This window comes from Fragaria vesca, linkage group LG2, assembly GCF_000184155.1.
Source record: "Fragaria vesca subsp. vesca linkage group LG2, FraVesHawaii_1.0, whole genome shotgun sequence".
Lineage (NCBI taxonomy): Eukaryota > Viridiplantae > Streptophyta > Magnoliopsida > Rosales > Rosaceae > Fragaria > Fragaria vesca.
The window spans coordinates 16,003,606-16,028,294 of NC_020492.1; the positions used below are offsets into that span (position 1 = coordinate 16,003,606).

General features: G+C 39.9%; 6 protein-coding genes across 6 annotated transcripts; 1 reads left to right on the top strand and 5 right to left on the bottom strand.

The window, feature by feature from the left end:
- Nucleotides 1–7,612: 7,612 nt before the first annotated feature.
- Nucleotides 7,613–8,308, bottom strand: LOC101303291 (CST complex subunit STN1-like). The gene has a single exon (XM_004290572.1). It carries the CDS (start codon nucleotides 8,185–8,187, stop codon nucleotides 7,702–7,704), a length of 486 nt encoding a protein of 161 aa, XP_004290620.1. The 5' UTR covers nucleotides 8,188–8,308; the 3' UTR covers nucleotides 7,613–7,701.
- A 129-nt stretch (nucleotides 8,309–8,437) lies between these two features.
- On the bottom strand, nucleotides 8,438–10,340 carry LOC101303575 (TP53-regulating kinase-like). The gene is made up of 7 exons (XM_004290573.1): nucleotides 10,277–10,340; nucleotides 10,024–10,103; nucleotides 9,820–9,933; nucleotides 9,456–9,740; nucleotides 9,250–9,363; nucleotides 8,865–8,937; nucleotides 8,438–8,771 (listed from the first exon to the last, which is right to left on the bottom strand). Exons 2-7 carry the CDS (start codon nucleotides 10,072–10,074, stop codon nucleotides 8,734–8,736), a joined length of 675 nt encoding a protein of 224 aa, XP_004290621.1. The 5' UTR covers nucleotides 10,075–10,103; nucleotides 10,277–10,340; the 3' UTR covers nucleotides 8,438–8,733.
- A 178-nt stretch (nucleotides 10,341–10,518) lies between these two features.
- LOC101304153 lies at nucleotides 10,519–11,204 on the top strand. The gene is made up of 2 exons (XM_004290575.1): nucleotides 10,519–10,601; nucleotides 10,690–11,204. The coding sequence occupies exons 1-2, from the start codon at nucleotides 10,529–10,531 to the stop codon at nucleotides 11,109–11,111; spliced, it is 495 nt and encodes a 164-aa protein (XP_004290623.1). The 5' UTR covers nucleotides 10,519–10,528; the 3' UTR covers nucleotides 11,112–11,204.
- Nucleotides 11,159–13,713, bottom strand: LOC101303869 (homocysteine S-methyltransferase 2-like). The gene is made up of 6 exons (XM_004290574.1): nucleotides 13,428–13,713; nucleotides 13,116–13,345; nucleotides 12,776–12,905; nucleotides 12,256–12,459; nucleotides 11,837–11,908; nucleotides 11,159–11,708 (listed from the first exon to the last, which is right to left on the bottom strand). The coding sequence occupies exons 1-6, from the start codon at nucleotides 13,659–13,661 to the stop codon at nucleotides 11,547–11,549; spliced, it is 1,032 nt and encodes a 343-aa protein (XP_004290622.1). The 5' UTR covers nucleotides 13,662–13,713; the 3' UTR covers nucleotides 11,159–11,546.
- Nucleotides 13,714–14,695: 982 nt separating this feature from the next.
- Nucleotides 14,696–17,928, bottom strand: LOC101304439 (serine/threonine-protein kinase HT1-like). Its single transcript, XM_004290576.1, has 6 exons — nucleotides 17,214–17,928; nucleotides 16,600–16,721; nucleotides 16,110–16,324; nucleotides 15,847–16,021; nucleotides 15,526–15,660; nucleotides 14,696–15,270 (listed from the first exon to the last, which is right to left on the bottom strand). The coding sequence occupies exons 1-6, from the start codon at nucleotides 17,560–17,562 to the stop codon at nucleotides 15,064–15,066; spliced, it is 1,203 nt and encodes a 400-aa protein (XP_004290624.1). The 5' UTR covers nucleotides 17,563–17,928; the 3' UTR covers nucleotides 14,696–15,063.
- A 1,222-nt stretch (nucleotides 17,929–19,150) lies between these two features.
- LOC101304729 (methylcrotonoyl-CoA carboxylase subunit alpha, mitochondrial-like) lies at nucleotides 19,151–24,354 on the bottom strand. Its single transcript, XM_004290577.1, has 16 exons — nucleotides 23,987–24,354; nucleotides 23,585–23,706; nucleotides 23,276–23,423; nucleotides 22,957–23,094; nucleotides 22,675–22,770; nucleotides 22,529–22,588; nucleotides 22,252–22,344; nucleotides 22,064–22,175; nucleotides 21,486–21,590; nucleotides 21,119–21,255; nucleotides 20,687–20,915; nucleotides 20,443–20,606; nucleotides 20,190–20,306; nucleotides 19,811–20,053; nucleotides 19,640–19,735; nucleotides 19,151–19,391 (listed from the first exon to the last, which is right to left on the bottom strand). The coding sequence occupies exons 1-16, from the start codon at nucleotides 24,311–24,313 to the stop codon at nucleotides 19,374–19,376; spliced, it is 2,205 nt and encodes a 734-aa protein (XP_004290625.1). The 5' UTR covers nucleotides 24,314–24,354; the 3' UTR covers nucleotides 19,151–19,373.
- Between the last annotated feature and the right edge of the window lie 335 nt (nucleotides 24,355–24,689).

The window sequence follows — 24,689 nt, forward strand, 5'->3', positions numbered from 1 at the left end:
GTGGAAGTCAATTGGAGAGGAAGATAAATAGAGGAGAGTAATTTGGTCACGAAAAAAATATGAAAAGTCAAAAATTTTGTTAGTGGGAATAGTCTATGAGAGTCTATTGGGTTGATGAGAATTTTAGAATCTCATTTTGTTAGTGGGAAAAAAATGTCTAGATTTAAGGTTAATGGGAATTTTCCCTTCACATTATTCACGATTTCTTCAATAGTGCAAAAGATTTACCCAAAGTAAAAAAAAAAAATATGAGAAGATGATGGAACCATTGAGAGACTAGTAACGAGGCAGTCAAAGGATGATCTTTGATTTGTACTTTGGACAAAAGCATATATCTTCCTTCCTGGAGAGAATTCGATTTCCTTTCAGTTTCTTTTGCTTTTTCAGCTTTAAAATGCTTCACCCTTCCAAATTAACCCATCCTCCTCCTCCTTTCTTTTGCCTACACAGTTTTCCTCAGACCAAAATTATAAGGTGTCAAATTCGGCTTTTTTTGTTTGTAGTTTTGTTTTTGTTTTATTTGGGAGATCTCTGATAAATTGGCTTTGCTCTATTGTCATTTTCTCTACTACACCCCTCCCTCCTCCTCTGCCAGAAAAAAGAGGGAGGCATTTCCCAAAGCAAGGCACCTCTGGGTTTTTGGGCTTCCTCCCTTGCAGTAGTAGTTGATGGAGACCCTCTGTACTTCGATTCTCCGACATGTATGCCTATGCACAATAATACACAGTATCTCAATGACAACTGTAATGTGTTGATTCGATACAATTTTACGGTTGATTAGTTTATATGCGTGTCGTTAAATTGCTATTTTAACGTGGATTATTTATATTTCTCATATTATAAGTAATTAACTCGAAAAAACGTAACTTAAACTCGTAAGTTTGCCTGTTTTAACTAAAGTATAACAAAAACTAAAATTTAGGATAAGAGAAAAGGTTTCTTGAAAAGAAGGGGTAATGCAAATACTTTTCTTCTGACCTAGCAGCCGCTCTTGTCACATCCCGACCCTTATATTTTTACCTTATTTACTAGCTTGATTATAATAAGAATTTTACCGTCTCCGTCATTGAGTAAATAGTTTAATTGGTCCCTAGAGGAGTTTCGGGAACGATTATGTGCGGAGGATTATTCGTGGGAGGAAAATATGTGGACGGTAAAAATGGTAAATTTTAGCTAGTAAAAGGTAATTTTTATTAGGGTATTATTTTGGGGTGTAAATTTTAGAGTGGGTTTTGGTATATAAGGTTGTTGGACCGGGTGTGGAGGCCCATTTCTCTTTTCTCTTTTTCTCCTCTTTTCTCCTCCCGGTTCTCTCTCTCTCCCGAGCCCCTCCCGCTATCCGGTTTTCCGGTCGTCCTCCTGCCGCCGTCCGGCCACCGTCTGCCGCCGCTCCGGTCCCAAACTGACTGCCTCCGACCCAGCTTCCATTCTAGGCCGGTAGCAGCTCCCCTAGCGCCGCCGTGAGAGAGCGGTGCCGCCCGAAAGGTTTGACTGCCTAGAGCTTCCGGTCGCCGGAACTCCTTCCTCCGGCCACCAAAACCGGTGATCCTTGGCTCGTTTTGTAGCCCTCCTCCCGTGCAGCAACCCCTCCAATCAGCTCACTCCCTCTTGAGCTAGGTAAGGAGAAATGTGGAGTTGAAATTTCTAGGGCTTTTAGGTGTTTGTGTTCGATTGCCCTAGTTAGGCTTGGATTTTGGGTTTGTGCTGGTCAGGAAAGTTGTAGAGCTTGATGAGAGGAGTATTCTGTTAAAATTTCATAGATTTTGGTTGTCGCCGAAATTGGCCTCCGGCCGCCGGTTGAGAGATTTTAATGTTGTTAAATTTGAAATATTAAGGGGAGTTTATTGAAGTGAGTTATAGAATTTTTGGATGAGTTTTGGATAGGTTTATGAATTTCCGAAGTTAGTATTTTTGGCGGTTAATTTATGTAGAATCCGGCCGTTGGATTAAAGTTGTTTAAACTGTGGGAAAGTGTAATTACGGCTGCTGGTTCTAGGGTTGAAATGTGGACCATTTCGAAGTTAAGCAATGATGAGCGTGTTAATGGCTCTCAGTTAATTTCTGCCTATTTTGTGTAAATATTGGAATTTCGGCTGGGAACTTAATATTATATTTGGAACAGGTCGTGAGGAGGCTCGAGCTGACGAGGCCCCAGATCGACATCAGGCTTAGGCCTAATTTGTGAGTGGACTTTTGTTTTAAATAATGTGCATGCGAAATAATTTATGTTGTTGGAGAATAACCGAAATTGAGAATTTCGGTGAGTATATATATATATATATATCCATATGTGGATGATTATGAGAATAATATGTATATGAGAGAATGCTAGCTAGCTATACGTGCTTTTCCACCATACTGAGGTAAAATTCCATTATGGTGCGACGTGAGCGTTAGACGCAATCGTCGTAGCCCTATAATAAAATAATAATTTATATAGGGGATATGCGCGTATATTTATACACCGTCTTTTCCACCATAATGAGGTAAAATGCCATTATGGTGCGACGTGAGCGTTAGACGCAAGCGTCGTAGCCTTGTGTGAATTTTCTATTTGTTTTTGTTGTTTCAAGAAAATTCATACAAGGGATATGACGAGTGTAATACATACATATTTTATTTTAGCCTGAGAGGCTGTATTTTATTGAGCGTTGGAGACTGGCCGGAGCTAGTCATGAAATTTCCAGTTGTCGTGTTGAGTGTTTTGAGCTGTCGCATGCAGCATATTTTTCTATGGAAAAGTAAAATTGGGAAAGCATAAAGAATTATTTCATTTATTTTATTTTTGTTCACTCACTCTAACGTGTTCAAATGTTTCCCCTGGGCCATTCGTTTTAAAATGCCCAGTCTGCAGAGTTCGGGTTGGACCTAGTAGGAGACGAGACATAGTCACCCGCATTTCCACCACTTTTCATCAGTAGGTTACCTGTTTAACCTACCTGTGGTTTCTTTTTCCGCTAGTGTTTAGTAGCTCTGAATACTTGGGTTTAATGTATATTATTTCGGTTGTGGGTGAAGACTTGTTGACGTCTTAGAATATTTGTTGCAGGATTTATGTTATCTTTTGGATAATGTTGTGTTGTTGGTGGTAGTTGTATTTGGGGAGCACGTAGGCTCCAGGAGTTAAGGTTGGATTAAAAAATTTGGGAAGTGTTTGCAGGTTTTCTTTAGGAAGGGTTGTCCATTTTCAAGGGAGGTTATGCCGATTTTTCGGTAATATCTTTCTTGGAGGTGGTCCCCGCACGTTTTACTCCGGGTTTCAGGGTGAAATTCGGGGTGGGTCGTGTCAGCTCTACTAGTGTTTATCGTCGCCGTCTCGGTTTTGACAAAATCTTCTCAAAATGTCTAGCGCTTTGCTAGGGGTTAGACATCGCCTCCTATGGCCGCTCTATTCCTTCCTCCATCAACCATGGTGTACCTTTTTGGCACTGTTCTCGGCGTCGTTACTTGTGTGGATGGTCTCTACCATGCCTCCATATGTGTCACGAAAACCAATGGTTCATGATGGATGGGGTGAACAAGCGGGTGTCACTACCAGGACAAGCATTTTAGCCGACGAAAGATTTTCGTCGGCCTGTCAGCTTAATTCGTCGGCTAAGATCTTAGCCGACGACCTTTCGTCGGTTAAGATTTCGTCGGGAAAAGATCGTCTGTGGTGACTTTAGCCGACGACACATGTAGAAGTCGTCGGCTATAGTCCAGAGTTTAGCCGACGAAAAAAATGTCGTGCTATAGTCCAGACTTTAGACGACGAAAAAATGTCGTCGGTTATAGTCCAAACTTTAGCCGACGAAAAAAATTTAAGGTATTCGTCGGCTATAGTCTAGAGTTTAGCCGACGAAAAACATGTCGTCGGTTATTTCTCCGACTTTAGCCGACGAATAATTTAAAATATTCGTCGGCTAAAGTTTGTAATAAAAAAATAAAAACATCTATAGCCGACGAAATATAGTCTATTTCGTCGACTTTATAGGGATTTAGCCGACGAATTAAAGCGTATTTTGTCGGCTAAAACTTATTTAAAAAAAAAATAAAAACTTTAGCCGACAAATTAAGGCGTTTTTCGTCGGTTATAAGTCCATTCCAAAAAAAAAAAACCCTGAAATTTCTGAATTACCATTCCAAGCAAGCTGCAAAATACACCAAAATAATTCCATGCCATATATAAAATTTTAATTCATTTATATATATTCTACGTACTACAACTAATTGATAACAAATTAATTAACACACATATATATAGATATACTTAATTAATAATTACATAACAATATTATATATACCAACATCATCACAAAATCATCATCAACAACTTCATACCATCAACACAATATTATAAATTAATTAACATATATATATATCTACTACTTATTAACAACAACTTCATATATATTATCAAATCATCAACCAAATCGATCAACACACACACACACATATATATATATATATATATACACACATCAAACGTACTCAAAATCTATCAATTCAATCATACTCAAAATCGATCAACTCAAATAAAACTCAAAATCAACATATATACACATGTACGTACCTATATATAGCTCCACTTCTTAATTATGGACAGATTTCAACAACACCCAAACTTTTCTCCCGTTTTTCTCTCCCGTTTTTTTTCTCAGATGAGCTACTGTCCAGATCTGCGAATATAAAGAACTTTAGCCGACGAAATCACAGACTTTAGCCGACGAAAATAAATTCTTTAGCCGACGAAATTTTAATTTCGTCGGCTAAAGTTGACTATAGCCGACGAAGGAAAATTTCGTCAGCTAAAGTATACTTTAGTCGACGAAAAATTGATTCGTCGGCCTGGTTTTTTTTTTTCGTCGGCTAAAGTCTTTCTTCTGGTAGTGTGTGTAATCTGGTGGTGGTGGTCCGGTTGAGATCGTTGATTGCCTTCAACCAGATCGAGCGCGTCTCAAAGCAATTTTGTTGAAGAGATCTGGCCCTGTGGTCATGAGACAAGTGATGGCAGTTGAGAGAAAGGTTGATCGGTGACCGGAGATGCTGGGTTTTGTTAGGAATCGTGGTAGGCCTTCGTCGATCCTCTTTAGGTCTCCTCTTTGTTTTGATGGGACATACGATGGCGGTGTGGTGGGCATAGAGAGATCGGAGACCGTCGGGAAGCCTTCGGATCTGGAGACACAGAGGTTAGGGTCGAAGGAGGGAGATTGAACTTGTGGTATGGGTTTCCAGATCCTGGCGTACCTTGGCAGTGGCGGCGTGGTCGATGTCAGTGGTGTGGTCGACGTGTGGTCTGCTTGGAGTCGACCTAGTGGGATTTGGGCTCATGTGTGCTACTTAGGCCTGAGTTCTAATGGGTTGCCAAGAGACAAAACATTTGGGCTTCCTAATTTTTGGTTTCGGATCTGGGATCCGAGTGGTTTTACAATAAAAATTTGGGACCCAGAACTTTTCTTAATTAGGTACCAATTTTTTTCTTGGGATCAATACCTGAGAGGAACTGCCAGGATTATTGATCAAAGATTGTCGGCGAGTATTCTAATAGATGATGCGGAAAAATTTATTGTCAATATTTTATTAGTTCTCTCTCCCTGAGTTTTACTCAATATGTGAGTTGTATTACGTTTTAACGGTGTCTCTTTCTGATGCCCCTGTAATGACAAGTCAGTTCAGTGTGTAATATGGGTTGTGTTTATTGAATAAAATCGTCTAACCTCATTTCATTTCATTTAGGCTAAGAGCAGTAATACTAAGAGTGAGCACCGTCACAAAGTCTTTACTCCGTTAAAAATTGGTCATACCGTATCACACAAAACAGTACTTTTACTGCTGGTTTCTGATAAGTTTGATTACTGTCACTGATCATTTAACTTGAAAGGACAGAATTACTCGTACAGGTATGTTGGTAAGTAAAATCGTTGAGTAAAATCGAGTAACGTTGTCAATATCTCACGGGACGTATAAGAAGGGAAATCACCTCCCTATGCACAGAGACAGACTGCAACTTTTAACCTTCTCATACATCTTTAATGGCCAGAGAGACCCCTTTGACAATTAAGTTACGAGAGTGATCTGTGGTTTATCTAGTACAATACCCACAAGGGAATACATTGCAGATTTCCAGTAAGCCTGCAAGTAAAACAGAAATTTGACTTGTAAGCTTGACATGAAGTTTTTCACCTTTGGGGTGAAAACAAGAAAGAAGAAGAAAAATGCCACATGATTTGTAATAAATATCATCCAGTTTGGTGTTGTACTGGGGGAGAACTTGTCACTGTCTTCCTTGCCCATTTCATCAGGCTTTTATCAGCATCCATATCCATACAGTTCTTTGCTGCACATCAAATAATTTTGAGCTCTTTGTCCATTATATCATTTATTTTGGTTCACTAATTCAACACAAACATTCCATTACCATAGAATTTGAGGCATAACTTCCTTCATCTTGTACTTCTCATTAATAAATGAAGAGACGGACAGCGGATTCTTGGAACGTAAATACGTAATGCTGCCCTTTCATTCGGCATTGAACGTTACCGCTTCACGTTTCAAATAGGTGTCGCAGAAGAGCTAAGATCGCCTAATTTCGTATCTAATTACCTATGAACATTGATTACAGAAGCTGCTGATAAATGGATAAAATCCAACCTCCACCACAGAAATTGGTTCTGGGTTAATAGCTCAATCATACTAGTTAATAGGGGAGGTTGCTGAATAACTATCAAGCAGCAAGTACTAGTCATTATCTTGTCCATCAATGCATGGAATTTTGGATGGGCAATAAAAGAAGAGGGTTCAGTTATTGGTTTTGTTTCCCCACAAGACAGATCCTATTCACTTGGTGTAGATTTGCAGTCACCATCACTTCCAAATTTGTAACATATTGCTTTCTGTGTTGAAAGTAGCATTCTTTAGCACCCAGCATATGAAAAAAAAACCTCTTCATCAGTGCATTCCTCATCTTTTTCACCTCTCTTTGAAGGTACAAATCTCCCTCTTTAGGAAATCTGATCAGGACCTTTGAAACAAAGAACATAATCCCAATACATAAACCCTCAAAGCTCCATGTTAATGCCTGCAAGTGTTAGATTCTTGCTCCCACTATAGCAACTCCGCTCAGTTATTCGATTAAATAACCCAATATCTGCTTGAGCAACCTCTACTGATGGGAAGTAACTCACCACAGTCATAGAGCTAAGAAAGGCCCCAACTTATTAATATCAATGACCAGAGCATTGTACGGATGTCCTGGTACTCAATGACCAAGAACAATTATATACCCGAAAATCAGATACGTTTGGTTTCATGTCCATTTCGACAGAGCAACTCCTTCAATAATCACCCACAGGCTATTGTAGCATTCATAGAGACTCCCATGAAGTAGCAACATCAACCTAAATGCCCAAATCAAAAGTCTGAGCCTTGATCAATGATCACACAAATGAAGGGTTGCAGCACAAAGCATATATCAATCAGTTAGGTTTCTAGCTCCTTAACAATCACCAACATTGTCATATACATCTTCCCTACAGAATTGAAACTTCACCAACCAGCGTAGCCTAGATTGCAATCCATCTCTCCCCATCTTTAACGAAAAACCCAAATCACAGACAAACCCGAATTTCATAACTACCGGGCTAGTAAAAGAACCCTAATAAGTAATAACAAACAACAATTAAACTTGATCATGCCCACATTTCTCATTCTATGAAATCTTCTTCAACTATTTTGAGGGATGACATTGTAGACCTTTCGAGCCAACCTCATGCAGTCAATCCAATGCAACATCTCGGCATTGGGGTCCCTCTCGATGACGACATCGGTGACGGTGATCTGCATTTCACCCCTGAAGCTGGAGATTTTGCCGCGCACTCTTGCCACGGCTCCGAGGGTGACGTCAGCGGCGAAGCGGGCGGCGGATGAGGCAATGAGTCTAACGTCTGGTGGGCTTCGTCGGGAGAAGTAAGGGGAGGTGAGTTGGTTGAGCCAGAGAATGCAGCTGAGGGAGGCGGTGCCGTCGTCGATGGTGAAGCGGAGGAACCTGTTGGGTTTGAGGTCGCGTGAGGTGACGGTGCCGACGGCCTCGGCGCGTGAGAGGAGGACGCCGTTGCGGGAGAAGGAGGTTGGGTCTCGGGTTTGGGTGAGGGTGAGGATGTCGAAAGCTAAGAGCTTTACGTGGGTGTTGTGAAGGGCTTGATGATCCATTGGTTACAAACAAGACTGTCAAATTTCATCTGGGTTTGATTTTGATAGCAAAGACATTTGTGGGGTAGCTATGTCAAACTGCCACATGAATGTCACGTGGTGGTTGCAAATTGAGGACCATAAATGGTTGCTGTAGTGTTGAAGATGTGATTGCTGTATTGATTCGTTGAATTCGGCTGTTTATATGGCATTTCTTCTAGTGCAGATACCTTTAGCATGAAAATGAAAATCCATTGGAGCTCCAACAAATGCCTTACATATGCGCATAAGTGCTTGATTCAGATATCGGCAGTTTACAGTTGATTTAGATATCACGACTGATGATATCAAGAGAATACATAACCAACTTAAAATTTCAACAGAAATCAATTGCATACTCTTCTGATCAATGGCAGTAGCCGGTTTTACAATACATTCCAATAGATAACTTGCAGGTTACATGACATGTAATCATATTTTGAAACACTACAGCACAGATATCACCCAGAAAAGACTATTCTTTTGGTTACGCTAATACAGATCATGATTGATGGAGCTCCTCTGATTTCATCCGATCATGGTGCGCTTTCGGCCTCGTTGTCTCACTGTAAAAGTTGTGAAGCAGTGAGAACAAGAAAGAAAGCCAAAAGTAAAGGATAACACAAAATGAAAGAGTGAGCAGACGATTAAGGACCCACCTTGGGCTAATTTGTTAAAAGTGGATGACCACTGCTTTGAGGATTTGCGATATGCAGCAAGTATGCGATCCATCTACACAAGGATATACAGGTGAGAATAAAATTCGAGCCATTCAACCTACTCTTTGCATACAGTTTTGACAAGTAACCATTTTCTGAAACCGATATATAGTAATAATGTAGAATGCATGCCAAGAGCATATTAACAACTACCGTACGATGCACATTTGACACACTTTATATGAATTCTATCAAGTCATTCTCTTTATAGTATCATGCCTGCTTTTCATTTTCTTCAATATAAAAATCATTATATAAGTTAAAGAAACGCATTTTCTGTTGAGAAATGGAACTAAAACTACAAAAATGAACAAGTTTGGCTTACCACATTCCCACACGAAGAATGCATCGAGAGCAAAGCTCGTTCCAGTACATACAAATCCACAGCTTTATCTTCTGGAAGGGTTGATGTAAAGCTCAGACCAAAATCAATAACAACCTAGAGAAGAAACTTGTGAGCATGATTCCAATATATAAAGCAACTAAAGCATATCTTTGATGAACAAAAGATCAATTAAGCAAATAACCCACCACTTGATCGGTAGCAGCTCTAATTAGCAGGTTAGATGTGGTCAAGTCCCCATGAATTAGGCCACCATCATGCAGCTTTCCAATAGCCTGACCAATCTGCATTGCAATATCATCCATACGTTCGGCAGCCACACCACCACCGCCTAACCCAAACTCAAGAAACACATCTTTAACAGAAGGACCCTCCACATATTCAAATGTGAGGGTATGCAGCACAGTGTCCACAGCGTAGAGCACCGGAGTATACACCCCAAGCCGTCTTGCTTTTGTCATGCACCTTGCCTCCTGCTCCAATAATTCGACTCAGGCAAAACCCAATTGAACATACAGATACATTTAAACTCAAGAACAAAGAAAAACTGACCGCATTGAGGCGCCTGAGTGTAAGCTTTGCATCCAAAGTAGGATGCCTGTACTTCTTCGAAAATCGTTCCTTCACAATAGACCTCCTTCCCACAAAGGTTGACTCAAAAACCCTCTGACAACAGATAACCAATAAACCTTACATCCCCAATTCTATGCAGTTCCACACATAATGATACAGATAACACAATCTAGTATAACTTACAGCTTCAGCTCCTTGCTTCACCAGAACAAGCGAACTAGCCTCAATTTCCATAACAAAGAACTGGGTTCAAATTTCCTGACCTAATTTTCACCAAAAATGATGGATTTTCAGCATCACACATACACAAAATATAACCAAAGATACAATGTTTACTAACTACACAGATAACACCATCTTAACATCTTCACAAAACCCATAAAGCTTCCAACTTTAAACTAGGCAATGAAAACCCAAACCGAAAAACACCACTTACAAAGCTGATAGCCGCCACTGATTGGGAAACCCAACTCTGCCAATTTGGAAAACCCAGACCTCCCCACACTCTTGGAAGTTTAGAAAGTAAACCAAACCCATAACGACGTCGTTTAACTTACTAAACACTGGGCCGGAGCGACTAATGGGCCATAACCCAAAACCCGGATCCGGATGATCATCGTTTTACATAGACTGAAATTCTGGGTTCCTCAAATTTCTGAAACCCTAGAAATCCCAATTAGACTGAAAGATGAAGAGGGCAATGCCATGGAGTGATGAGGAGGACGATTCCTCATCCGAAGAAGAGTCCCAACCATCACAAGGTCTTGAATTTTCACACATTTCATTTCGTTAAATTTGTGTCCGAATAATTTGAATTTGAATTTGAATTTGGGTTTTGTTTGGTGGCAGTGAAATCAGGGAAGCCAAAGAAGCTTGATTTTGAAGCATTGAAGAAGCACGGTTACAGAGGAGGGCCGTCTATACTGAAGGTGCCTCCGCCGAAGGAGTCGGATAAGGACCAGGACTGGTCTTGGTCCACCGGAGTGGATCAGAAGGCGAAAAGTGGAGCTACCAAGGAGAAGGTGGTGGTGGAAGAAGAGAGCAAAGAAGAGCGAAGGAAGACGAGGGAGGCATTGGCAGCCGGGGAGGAGTTGCAGTATGCGCTGACCAGGAAGGAGAGGGAGAAGGAGAAGGAAAAGGAGAAGAAGACGTTTTCGCAGAAGGAGAAGAGGAAGAGGGATCTTGGTCAGGCCAGCAGGGGGAAGAACTATGTGGAAGAAGAGAAGAGGTTGCTCAGGGAGAATGGTGTCTACTCTGGCTTTGATGCTTAGAGACCAAGTTATCTTGCTATCTGCTGTTTCTATTTAGATATTGTAATGTGTTAATGGGTTTCTTTCATCAATGTATTTCTTGGTTTCGGATTCAAGATTTAGCATATGTTGTTGCAAATCGAGTGTAAGAAAATTAAGAGTCTGCGATAGACATGGTTATAATGTACAGGACTCGGTGGTCAATACATAACCTGATTAAGCAAACACATAGCTGAAAACAGAACTGAAATTCGCTTGACTATATGCATTTCTGCACGCATGCACCCTCTACCCGGATGGCAAAACATGACGCGCTAGGCATCCCCTATCGCAAATTCGTTGGTGGCTCCCCTTGACTGCAAACTGTAAAACGTGTCTTCATACTTCTGTGGTATGAGTAGTCAAAATCTTGCTCCATAATGATGACAGTGCTATCTCTCTGTGAAGTCAGTGTGGTTACTGTTCAGGTGGAGATGATGACCGGTTGGGAAGGGTTCTGTAGATGGCCCTGATAGTGTTTGGAGTTGTTCTGCAACAACCACCTACAAGCAAAGCCCCTGCCTCACACCATTTGTTTACATATGAAACAAAATCTTCATCTGATACCCCAGTGTTTTGCTGCAACAACAAAAGACTACATTAACATTGTGTGGCATACTCCACATCATAACATTATAGTAACGATAGGTGCTTAAAAGTCTGAATGTCACAGAGTTAGAGCAAAACCATGAATATATTGAACTTACTACCCACTCCTTTCTATCAGGATCATAACTTTCGCCACTATTTGGGTATATAGCTATTGGTTTTGTAGCCACCTGAATGAATATTACATGAAAGCAAGTGTAAGAACCCCAAATTCAGTGGAAATATGACAATTGATTTAAGAAAAAAAAATACAGTAAAAATAGAACATATGAAGACAACAAGGTTATGAAAACTTGTCTCATTTCACTAAGCCAGTAAAGAGGTCCAAAGTGCATAGAAGAAAAAGTTAAAAGATTCTTGGAAACTGGAGTAATACTGTTTAAAGTCAAAGAGGCAACTTACTGCTGTTACAAGAGCTGGTCATCAAAGTTGTCAGCTAGAAAAGTTCAGATGATCTAGCTGACATTATCAAATTTGTTCACATAAACAAAAAAAGCTTAACCTTAAATCATAATACCTTTTTAATTATTGCGATCAGTCCATGAATAAATCTAGGAGGAGTGCAGTTGATCCCAACAGCAACAACTTTCTCACAGGATTCAGCAACTAAGGCACATTCAAGGAAAGAATCACCACTCACAACATTAATTCCATCTTTAGAGTTGAAACAAAACCACGCAGGAAGCTTTATGTCTTCTTCGTCCAAAAGCTCAGCAAAAGCCTGCATGAACACCGAGCATGCTTAAGTGGGGAAGATTAAACACCATACTGGGAGTGCAAGGCTATATCAGATATCTGGTGCTCGAGTATATCCGAGTATTAACCAGTTTACTAAACTGTATGTCTCTGATTTTTAATTAGTGAGATGACCAAATGATCAAACAAAAAATGGGCCAACTTAGCTCACAACTTCATAATTCAGTAAGCAGGTGTGGTAAAGTACTACAAAGTAAGATAAGTATTTAAGAGTTCCTTTGTCAACAATCAGATGAAGAATGTCAATTGTGAATTGTCACAAACAAGCTTATGACCATTACCTGAGCTTCCAGCTTATTTGGAATGGTTTCAAATGCAAGTAGGTCAGGACCTGCTTCTGTTAGGACTTGGACCCTTCTACGATGAAACTCCTTCAATGCTCTAAGCGTCATAGCCTCACCATAATCACCACTGTCAAAGAATGGGCCACAATATCAGTATAGAAAGCCATGTAAAATTGAATTTTTAAATTCAACAAACAATTTCCTGTTCAAACAAGCTTATCTAATGTAATCTTTTCCTAGCTTTCTTGCACATAATCACAGCTTCCTACGGTAAACTCCTACTCATGCAATGCCAAAAATGTAGTTAAGAGACCAGTTCACATTAGAGCCAGCTCACCTGTACTCAGACCCATCAGCCAAATAAGCCCCATAGCTCCCCACAGATGCTGCAACTATAATCGGCCGCTGCTTCATAATCCTAACATCCCCACTGTCATTACATGACTTCTCACTACATTTTTTGTTATAGATATCCCGCGCCTCACGTGCAATCTCCACACTCTTCCTCAGCAACGTTTCACTCTCTTCAGTCGTAAACCCTTTTGCCTCGAAACCCTGAATAGTTGCCTGCACCCAAAAAATCAATCCTCTGAATCCCAATGTAAACGAAGCAAGATCATCAAAGCTCAACACTCTAAACTAGCCTTACCTGATAGGAAGCAGTGATTATGATATCAGCACCAGCTTCAAGATAATCAAGATGAACCTGACGAATGAGGTGAGACGAAGTCAGGAGGCACTTGGCGCTCCAGAGAGGATCGTTGAGGTCAGCGCCGTGGCGCTCGAGCTCGGTCGCCAGGCCACCGTCGATGACGGCGACGCCGCCGGCCTGCCGGAGAAACTCCCTCATTGACAACGACGCCGTTTTGCTGCTACTGCCCATACCGAACAGCGCCTGTTGTGTTTGGAGGAAACCGAACACAACTCCAACTACAATCCACAACGCTTCGCTGGCGCCCTGTTCTGTTTTTCACTCCATAACTTTTTCAAAATATCAATTCGACCCCTCAAGTTGCTTGTAGGACTAATTTCAGTTTACCCCTATCAACTTTAGGGCGATCATCATGTTAGTCCTTCTTCTTTCAATTTCATCAAAAACACCCCTCAACTCTCAATTTTCATCAGTCGCGCATGTCCAAACCTCCAATCTCCATCCAATTCTTTTGTCAAGTGATGACTTGATATCAAGAAGAAAGTCAAATTTTGAAAGTTACCTTTCGGACCATTTTCTCCCCATATTGATACACATCTTCGTTCCCATCACAACCCCCTAACCTTGGTGATTTTGGTGGGATTGAATGCAATTTGTCTATTTTTTCTTTTTTCTTTTTTCTTTTTTCTTGATATCAAGTCATCACTTGACAGAGGAATTGGATGGAAATTGGAGGTTTGGACATGCGCGGCTGATGTAAATTAAGAGTTGAGGGGTGTTTTTGATGAAATTGAAAGAAGAATGACTAACATGATAATCGACCTAAGTTGATGGGGGTAAACTGAAATTAATCCTAATATTATTTGTCTCCCTAAAGTCTGAAAAACTATCTAAGACTAAGCTGGGATCAAGAATAGATTGAGATTTAACTTCAGTGTCGACGAGATTCAAATTTTGGTATGATGGTTTTCCCCCTAGGCTCTCACCATTCACCAACTCGACCTTAGATCTGAGAATTGATATAAGAAACTGAGCATTTTTGTTTAGTAGATCTCGTCTTAATAAGTGGGAGGGTGTGTTGGGACTTCTATTCACAAGTCATACGACTACACAACATAACTTTTTTTTATTATTAGATAAACAACTCAAATATTACAACTGTGTGAGTCGAACTCATAATTTCTCACTACTAAGAGGAGACTATGCCGCTAGACCAAATGGTACTAGGCATAACCCCTTTGATCTGGGATTTCTATTTTACGGTGATTTTCTGATTGTATTTTTTTTTTTTTATGGGATCAAATTCCATGGAGAGAAGAAACAGAATTGATAATACAACTGTCAAACCAATATTTTGTTTTGTTGCTTACAAAAATAACGGTGAAAACTAATTACAGTTTAACTGTCTAACGGTCCACTATTTGATTCATAGAGTGGACTAAGAATGAAAAGGGTGCAACACGCAACAATATATATAGGGTTTTCAAAAATGTGCAGGTCCTTATGTTACGCATTTTCTTGAATTGGGATACCTTTTTCATGGACTGCCTCTGCAGTTCAGAACTGAAGTGGTTAATAAATTTGTGTTCTTGATCTGCACTGCACATATGTATTGTGTGGGAACAAAGTGAGGTCAAGGGCCTCGAGGTGTGCTGAAACAGAAACAGGCTGAAGTTTGGTCTTCCGGGATCATGCCACCCCCCTTGCTCGTGTCCACTGCATACAATAACTTCACCACTTCTTCCATGTCAGGGCGTTTATCCGGGTTTGCATCCCAACATTTTCGCATAATGCTAGCCAGCGCAGTTGGACAACATCTTGGGATTTCAGGTCTTAAATTCTGTAGTAGGGATGATCCACGTTAGGCCAGATCAGATAAGCATTTTGAATATGAATAGTATAAACATTTAAGCATGGGATAAATGCTGAACCCCTTTAGAGTTCAGACAAACATTTTGTTGTGATAAGTTTGACTGTAAAGACAACTCTCGAGTATTCTGAGATTTAAGTTTGTTGCAGGAAGTCCAGTACTTGAAAACAAATGCTGAGAAAAATAGATAAAGAACTTATAGCTTTATGTGTGATGCAAACAAACCTGCCGCACGACAGCAGAGGAGACATCAGCAAAACTGAGATTGGGATAAGGCATGTCGCAACAATAGATTTCCCATAAGCAAATACCAAAACTATAGACGTCACATTTTCTGTTGTAAGGCTTACCGTCAAGGACCTGCAAAAATCTTCATGTTATACATTGAACAAAGAAGTGAAGAAAGAAGGATGACTGCTTCAAATCTTTAGCATAGAAACAAAAGATGAATGTGAAATCATTGCATTAGTTAAAAAAATTTCTTCTTTTAGCAGTACGACACCTGTAAAACTAAATATACCATCATGAGTGAAAAGTAGTGAGTACCTCTGGGGCCATGTATCCAAGGGTACCAGTCTCCCCAGTCATGTCCCTTGGATTCTGAGCTTCTACTCGAGCAACGCCAAAATCAGCAATTTTCAGAGTTCTATTTTTATCTAGCAACACATTTTCTGTTTTGACGTCACGGTGTACAATTTTCTTTGCATGGAGATAACTTAAACTGAGAGGAAACACACAGAATCAGCCCACTAACTCAAACCCCTACCAAACTCATAATGTAATCCAGCTCAACATATGAACATACTCACCCCTTGGACAAATCCAAAGCAAGTTGAACCACAATCTTAAAGGCAAGTTTCTTTCTTCTATTCCTGATCAAATAGTTCTTTAGTGTCCCACCAGGAACATACTCAACAACAACACAACAAGCTCTGGAAGGAGGAGAATTATGACTATGACCACCACTTGATGTGTCTTTGGTAGGGATTTTAAGATTCGAAGTTCCCATTGAAGCTCCAACAAACTGTCAAAATAAGGAGTAACAGTATGAACTGAGATATATTTAACATATGTCAAAATACAGTATCTCATCTAAGCCTGGAAAACGACATTTAGAGAACTACTCGAAAAAGCCATTATTTCAGCAGGCAGAAACAAATTGATCATAGAAAAAATGTATCACATTTTTGTATGAGAAACTGTAAGAAACAGTTTCTGCTGTTGGATGGTCACATTTAATATGACATTGCATGATGCATTCTGAATCTCTGATATGAAAATCCAATAGATAACTTCTACCTTCGGAATGTTTGGATGGTCAAGCTTATGCCAGACAGCAACCTCTTGCTGAAATGAAGCCCGAAGAGCAGCAGTTTCAGCAGCTGTGGCAATATTGTCCTCACCCCAATCCAATATCTTCACTATAAGAATAACAGAACACCATGAGAACATCAATAAAAATATACACATGATGATCAACTGGTGCTTGGGGTTCCAATATATATAATTCAAATAAGACAACTTTCTTGCATAATATAAAGCTAGTAAATGAGACATAAGACTTGCACCACACACGAACACACATAAGAAACATCTAATCTTGTTCTTTAACCCACTTAGGAAGAGAACCACATGCATTGCTCAACAAAACAGAATCAGAGTATATACAACTCCTAATAAATATACCCAAGACATGTCAAGCAACAGATTCAAGAAGTACATGAATTTTCGAATATAATATCATTACAGCACCTGCTATTAGTACTATGAAACAATTAAACATGATGGCCTGATCTAGCAGCTAAAATCTACAATTAACAACCACTAAGTTCCAAAATATAGTCCAAATATCTCAAAATTCCATAAATGAAAGACTGGAAATCCAACTGAAGCCATAAGAAAAATCGAATTACCTGCAACATCTTGGCCATCATAGGTACCCCTGTACACAGTCCCATATGTTCCATGAGCAATCACATATCTTATATCCAACTTACCCAAATCAATCTCCCACTCCTCCATTGGAGTATGCGCTTCCTTCTCCCTGGACCAGCCCTTACTCAAGTGCTTCTCCAGCTGGATATCCCAGCTCTTGAAATCAATCTGATCCGCCCTGAAAAACGTTTCTTTCCCAACACCTGAACCCAAGGCCTTCTCCTTGGTGCTGTTGCGGGTTCCAAAGGAATCACTCTTTACAATGATGTTTGATTTTTCAGACATCCCACTGCCTCCAACTGCCTCATCACCATTGCTTGAATCCATCTCAATGAATTGTAACTAAAGAATCAAACTTTACATATACAAAACCAAAACAACCTCAAAACTCAACAACACTCATCAATGAAAAGCACCCCAAATTTCCAAACTCAAACACCAGGCTCAATCTAGCTGAAAAGCTTCAGCTTTTCTTCCCAGTTGACAATCACAAACTAAAAAGATCAAAACTTGCTTCAACCCAGAATCTGAAATCAACTTCTCTAAGAGCCCCACAAATTTTGGGAGCTGAAAACCAAACCAAGACAGAAGAGGAATAAGTTGGGTGTGAAATGATAGATTCCAGAAAAAATATAAATGGTATTAAGCAGGCCAATATGAGTGGAAAGCAGGCCTGGAACCAATAGAGAGAAAGAAAGAATCCTACAGCAACAAAAAGATCAAACAAAATATATAGAGGAAAAGTGAGATAAAACTATCACACAGCGCCGTAAAAATCCCAACTTGATTGTATATTATTTACCTACCATTTTTAACAGATTTACCGGTATTTGAAGATCCTATTGGTTCCTTCTAAATTGGTCCGTCATAAGTCATAACTTATAACCTTGTGGGAATCACCAAAACGCCGGTTCTTAATTTTCGTGGCATCTTCATGAGACAGAATCGTTTTTGGTAATTGTGATAACGACATCCTTTCCCTTTTTTTGTTCAATATACCAACTCCATATTCCAGTGCTTTTCTTGTTACATAAATAATGAAACCAGGGGGCATGCGGGAATAGATTATAGAATGGTTCTTCTAATTTTCTGTTTCCCTAGTTAATGCCAACTAAGCCTTGATTGCATCAGCCTAATTTTGAAAGCAAATCATTGGAATCGTTCTCTTGGTCAACCAGTTATTGGAGTTTTTAAAAGAACAAAACACTAGTACACAACAACGAAATCTATGTGATTGAACACTTTTAAAAGAAGCAAGAATATTAGTGTTAATATGAACCAGCTAAGCTCGTTGAAACTTCATAGTCGCGTATACAAGTTTTCCCGTAGTTCGTCAGTACCTATAGCTCCAAGCCTCCAAGTGTATTCTTTTATCCGAAAGTTCTCGAGTATATTCGGCAGATAGGCATATCTCTTGGGACCTATTTCTTGACCTCATTCCAACCCAAACAGCCAAGTGAGCCAACAGCCATCTTGACCACCCAAGACAAAGAAAACATCAACAAGGCATCTACATTTTCTAACCAGTCATACATTTGCATAAATGGAACAGAGTCGTTTCTAAATAGGGTAGTCGGTATGTAGGAAATGGCAAGTCAATCATGTCATTTAATTGAAGTCATTACACCCTTAAATCAGCAGTACACCTTGTTTGCATAGGACAGTGGATGTACAGATAATGGTACCATGTCTTGACTACTAGATTAGCAGCAACTGTGCCAGATTTCTTTGGCGTTATCAGCTATTAATAAATCGGTATGATGAGGCTTTGAAATCATCGATGATCAAGGAAACTAAAACATTTGGGTATTTCCCAGTAACAATCCACTTCGTCTCCATAGATAAAGTTCCTTGGATCCTAAAGTTTAGATTGAATAAGGATTGCATTGCCAGATGAATGATGTGCAGCAAAAGGTTGGATTAAAACTGCCTTCTTCCATTTACTTCAGTAAATAATTTACACAACGCTGCTTTTGTTACAATTGAACTGGTAAGAGTTTATTCCAATGGAATAAAGTTATTTACGGTACAACTTACTTGATCACAGTTCAGATAATTCGCCCCAGTGTTCAAGCACACACATGTTCAGAATGAGGTTGTTCCCAGCCGTTGGCAAAACTATACGGAAACAATGGACATCACTGTGAATCCTTCTCCTGTACAAACATATAAATCCATTTAGTGTCAATCAAACACATCATATTGATGCATGAATCCCCAAAACGTCTGCAAATGGTGGGGAAACCTTCTTTAAAACAGAAGCATTAAGCTGTCGGGTAATTAATAAAGCCAACTATATCTTTACCAGGGTCAGATGACTATAAGATACCAGCTTTACAAGTTTGTACATGTTAGGAATTTCAGTACGGCATCACTGACTGATATTAGAAAGTAGAAGGCTAACCTTAATACTGAAGAGAACACTGCCATCAGAAACCTGCTCGCCAGCTGATAGATGAAGCCCGTGGACATAGCCTGCTGATGGTGCCTTTACAACATGCTTTAGAAAGGAAAAAGAATATTAGATATTGACAGGGAAAGTATAGGATTAAATGCAACTGGAAGCAGTACAAACCTCCATCTTCATTGCCTCTAATACTAAAATAGGTTGTCCTTCCTCCACTTTTGTTGCATCTCTAATAAGAACCTTGACAACCAAACCTGCCATGGGTGCAACAACAGTCCCCGGAGGATGAGATGATCTGTCAAAACTGGGCCTATGTTCGGTTTCATCTTCATTGGATAATTCAAGACCCAATTTTTGTCTGAAATGATGATGATGGGACCCATGCCACATATGAATGTGCTTGGTCTGATCCTACAGGCTCAAACGGAACCAACATATTAATGATAGAAGCATTCAATTAACAAGCAGGATAAGAGTCAACCATGTTCTATAATTCTGAAAAATAGTATATCTGTTCTCACAGATTCTTGCAGAGAAAAGCATTTACCTTCGAGTAAACAGCTAAGCTAACATCCATGATTACATCATCAGCTTCAACTCTGAAATCATGGTCACCTACACAAGTTGCTTTGACCTCCAAAGGTGGGGAAATGTCCTCTTCTGTCTGCACACAAAGATGCAGCATCTAGAAACTTGAGGACGGAATGACTTGGTGGAATAAAAACAAGAAAATAACCTAACACAATTACAAAGTTACAAATACTGTAGAGAGTACTAGCATAATCAAGTCATCAGACTACCTCAATTAAATAGCTCCCATCTGATTTGTAAGTTACTGAAAAGGTCAATAACTTTGAGCCACTGCTATCGTATTCATTCTCCCACTCAAGTTCCAGTGTATGCCTAGCACAATGATGGACTCTGAACGGTGGATTAGAATACCATATCGAGATCGTGTTGCTTCCTGAACATAATGGGAGACGTAAACATTTTAAAGGATTTTAAGACCTCACATAAAATTGAAGAATGGAACCTTCACATTACCAGGAAGATTTTCTCTAAATACAGAATTCTCCTTTTCAATGAGACACGCAGCTGCCAGTTTGGCACCAAATCTAGCAGCACCAAGCACTGTGTTTGTTACTTCCAAATTACTAGGGAATAGGTCATCTTTAAAATGTTCAATAAAATGAGTTTCCACATTCCCATTTTCAAATTCCCGATGATTGGCAAGTTTGAAAAGAAAACTGATGTTGGTTGGTACACCTGCAACCTGTTTAAGCAAATTAGCGTTAAAACCATGATGAAATTGCAATTTGCAACTTGTCTACCCGCTATGTCAGTAACCCCTTTTCTACCCTGTTGACCCATGAGCCTTAAAATTACAAGTACATCTAAACATGTACATGCAGCATTAGAGTATTGGAAGAAATGTGCTTTGATCTGCAGAAGCTGCAACTCTAGAATGAGACATACCTGAAACTTTGTCAAGCAATCCTTCAGTTTTAGCAGTGCTACTGCACGATTTTCTCCCCATACTACAAGCTTTGCAATCATAGGATCATAATGCATGCTAACGGTGTCTCCTTGTTCAACTCCAGTCTCAACTCGAACTGCTTAAGAATATAATCAACATGAGCGAACAACAGAAATGAACCAGAGGACAGGAAACGAGACCTAATTAGAGACTTGTGAGTAAGTCATCTCCTTGGAAACCTTGGAAGGAAAAGAAAAAAAAAAACACCTAGCGCTCACGCGTCACGACTGTCTTAAGTGAGTGTTTAGAGATGAACTCATTGCTTCACTGTGGATGAGTCACATGCATACTGTAAACTTGACTCACCTGTTGGTGAAAGGGGAGCATGCTGATAGTGATGAAGAACTCCAGTTGCAGGAAGGAATCCTTTTGGTACATTTTCAGCATATATCCGGGCTTCAAAAGCATGACCTGTCATTGTACAGACGAGTTTCAAAAACCTAGTAATTGAATATTTTAGTCGGCTGGATATGACTTTGCTGGAGAGAGAATTTAGCCACGTGAGTGAGATTGCGTTTATTCCAGGCAAAGGTTTGAGCTTCTTTCTTTCTAGCTTGTTTTCTTATGATTCTAGTATATGATGGCTTAACTAGACATATTTGAACTTTAGGGATACCTTTAATTTCTATTCTTATGAGATATCATTAGTGGGCAACGAATGAAAAATTAGCTTATTCTTTGGCACATTTTCCTGATGAAAGTCACCTGGGCTAATACTTCATTTGCACAATCCTAAAGTAACTTATCACAAAACAGGCCATATCCAACTCAAATCTAAACAGGATTGCCAAGCATTGAACTTAAAATTAGCCAAGACTCGTTTTAGAAGTGGCCATTGAAGCACAAAGACCTCTTTCAAAAAATTTATTTTCAGAAAATCTCACCGGACAACGGGACTTGTGACTGACTAATGGGAAGATGTTCTCCATTTGCTACACGAATTTGCCACTCTACAAGATCTTGGCCAACAATCATCTCGGTCACAGGATGCTCAACCTGCATAACTTTTAACCAATTAGAATTTTGAACAGTTCAAAGACTGAAATACAACATAATAGATCAGTTAAAGCACCTGAAGACGGGTATTCATCTCCATGAAATAGAACTGGCCTGAGACTGTATCCACTATAAACTCCACTGTGCCAGCACTGTGATAGCCAACTGCCTTTATGTATTTGGCAAAGACTTCAAGTTTCAGAGATACTCTTATAAACCCAAAGAGAAGGAATGAAAACAACAGTATTAACAAATATGTGTAAAGGAGTAGAAAATCACAAGCAATCCACTCTTTTTGGGGCTGTATTGATATAGGTACAGAGTATATCTTCAAAGAAAAGAAAACACCGCACCTTGGCAGCAGATACAGCCGCTTGACCCACGTGGGACCGGAAGTCTTCAGAAACATTTGGCTGCACCAATGGATTTTGATTACAACTCTACTAGAAGTCTAGAACTATGAGAAATCTACACCGATAATAGAGGAAATGGTCATTACAGCTGGAGCTTCTTCAATTATTTTCTGGTGTCTTCTTTGTACACTGCAATCTCTCTCATATAAATGTAGAACATTCCCGTGTTTATCCCCAAATATCTACAGCATCAACAGTAACCAAAAATCAAATTATCTGGTGTACGTCAAATTGTATAGATCATTAAATTGAATACTTAAGGTTTGGTAGTTATAATATGGACTGCATCAGTACTATGTTGTTGAGAAAACCCTAATGCTCATACACCATTACCAACCAGAAGTATGTATGAATTATACAAACAGTACCTGGACTTCTATGTGCCTTGGCTGTGTAATATATTTCTCCAGCAAAATTGTGTTTATGCCAAAAGAAGCAGCAGCCTCACGTTGTGCTCCAAGAAAGGCTTCAACAAACTCATCCGGACTTTGCACAATCCTCATACCCTACCAAAACAGAAAAAAACTAGACCATGAGAAGATCGTTCTGTCGAGGACCTCAGTTAGAAGAACACGTTTGAAGAAATATACAAATGTTCTTAGAAACTCTTGTGAAGGAAAAAAAATTGCCATATTTTAATCAAGTTACTGATAGTGTATAATTGAAGCAAGTAGATAAGTGACATACCTTTCCCCCACCTCCATGAGTTGGCTTTATTAAGATTGGATATCCAATCTTATCAGCTTCCATCTTCATTAATTCAATATCTTGATCGTGACCATGATATCCAGGCACAAGAGGTACCCCTGCTGCACCCATTATCCTCTTTGACGCACTGATAAACAATAAAACATTCGACATAAATGAAAAATCATCCCCATCAACAAAAAAAGTGGAAGTGCTGATATGCTGTACATATATGAGCAGAAAGCACGCCGAATGACACAAAAAGGAGTCTGTAATAACTTAAAACATTGACAAGTATGTTAATGGTACCTCTTATCCCCCATGTCCCTTATGGCAGATGCCGGAGGTCCAATAAAGGTGAGACCCTTATCTTCACAAAGTTGCGCAAAATCAGAACTCTCTGACAGAAAACCATAGCCAGGATGGATAGCCTAGTCACACAAAAAACAAACATAATCCAATCTAAATTAGCATGAATTCAAACCACAACAAACCATTCACCAGTTCACTAATTCTCAAAAATATACTAGACAAATTTGATCAATTATATCAGCAATTCAGCAATCAAACCATTCAGCTAATGATCATCTACACTATTTTCCGATTCACTATTACTCAATTTGAGCACTAAAAGCTATTGAAACTAGCAATTGAGCTAGGTTTTCACTATCCTAATCATCACATATCGAAATGGCTAGGGCACGGCAATACCTGCGCACCGGTGCGAACGGCGGCGTCGAGAATCGACGAGGCGTTGAGGTAGCTGAGCCGAGCCGGAGCCGGACCGATACGAACGGCCTCGTCGGCGGATTTGACGTGGAGCGAGTATCTATCGGCGTCGCTGAAAACGGCGACGGTTTGAATTCCGAGCCGCTTCGCGGTCCGCATGATCCTGCAGGCGATTTCGCCGCGGTTGGCGATCAGAATCTTCTCGAGTCTCTGCGGCGGCGAGTCGGAGAATGATCGTGGTGATGGAAGTCGGAAACGGAGTGGCTTGCCGGAGAGGTTACGGCGGAGGACGGTGGCGACTGACGCCATGGTTTTTGAGGAGTTGGCGGCAGTGGAAATGGTTGCTTTTAGTAGTCAGTGGTCCAGTGGAGTTGCGTGTAGGAGATTATAACGGTCTTTATCGGCTTGGGTTATGGATCAGACGAGTCTGATCTGATGTTGTGCTTGCCTGGCACTACTATCCAATTCCTTTCTGGGCTACTTTGGGCTTCATTGGGCTTGACACGTCGATACAACTATTTGAACTGATCGGCAAGTTTTTTCAATCCAATAAACAACTGATATATTACAACGAGTATATTATGAGTTTGAGTCATGTTCATCTTATCAGTTATTGATCATGGTCAACCACCATTATATGTAAATCCAAAGGTTGAAAACAAAACAACTTAACTTTAAAATAATA

Excerpts from the sequence above, each read along its gene's own strand:
- LOC101303291 (XM_004290572.1), bottom strand. The coding sequence starts at position 8,187 with ATGGATCATCAAGCCCTTCACAACACCCACGTAAAGCTCTTAGCTTTC.
- LOC101303575 (XM_004290573.1), bottom strand. The coding sequence starts at position 10,074 with ATGGAAATTGAGGCTAGTTCGCTTGTTCTGGTGAAGCAAGGAGCTGAA. Across the intron at positions 9,934-10,023 it reads TGAAGCAAGGAGCTGAAGCT|AGGGTTTTTGAGTCAACCTT; the intron begins GTAAGTTATACT and ends ATCTGTTGTCAG. Across the intron at positions 8,938-9,249 it reads ATTCTTCGTGTGGGAATGTG|ATGGATCGCATACTTGCTGC; the intron begins GTAAGCCAAACT and ends ATCCTTGTGTAG.
- LOC101304153 (XM_004290575.1), top strand. The coding sequence starts at position 10,529 with ATGAAGAGGGCAATGCCATGGAGTGATGAGGAGGACGATTCCTCATCC. Across the intron at positions 10,602-10,689 it reads AGAGTCCCAACCATCACAAG|TGAAATCAGGGAAGCCAAAG; the intron begins GTCTTGAATTTT and ends GTTTGGTGGCAG.
- LOC101303869 (XM_004290574.1), bottom strand. The coding sequence starts at position 13,661 with ATGGGCAGTAGCAGCAAAACGGCGTCGTTGTCAATGAGGGAGTTTCTC. Across the intron at positions 13,346-13,427 it reads TAATCACTGCTTCCTATCAG|GCAACTATTCAGGGTTTCGA; the intron begins GTAAGGCTAGTT and ends TTTTGGGTGCAG. Across the intron at positions 12,906-13,115 it reads GCTGATGGGTCTGAGTACAG|TGGTGATTATGGTGAGGCTA; the intron begins GTGAGCTGGCTC and ends ATTCTTTGACAG.
- LOC101304439 (XM_004290576.1), bottom strand. The coding sequence starts at position 17,562 with ATGGATTCAAGCAATGGTGATGAGGCAGTTGGAGGCAGTGGGATGTCT. Across the intron at positions 16,022-16,109 it reads GCTTTGGATTTGTCCAAGGG|TTTAAGTTATCTCCATGCAA; the intron begins GTGAGTATGTTC and ends GTTTCCTCTCAG. Across the intron at positions 15,271-15,525 it reads CCTCTGCTGTCGTGCGGCAG|AATTTAAGACCTGAAATCCC; the intron begins GTTTGTTTGCAT and ends TCCCTACTACAG.
- LOC101304729 (XM_004290577.1), bottom strand. The coding sequence starts at position 24,313 with ATGGCGTCAGTCGCCACCGTCCTCCGCCGTAACCTCTCCGGCAAGCCA. Across the intron at positions 20,307-20,442 it reads ATGGGAGCTATTTAATTGAG|ACAGAAGAGGACATTTCCCC; the intron begins GTAGTCTGATGA and ends CTTTGTGTGCAG. Across the intron at positions 20,054-20,189 it reads GCTTAGCTGTTTACTCGAAG|GATCAGACCAAGCACATTCA; the intron begins GTAAATGCTTTT and ends TTGAGCCTGTAG.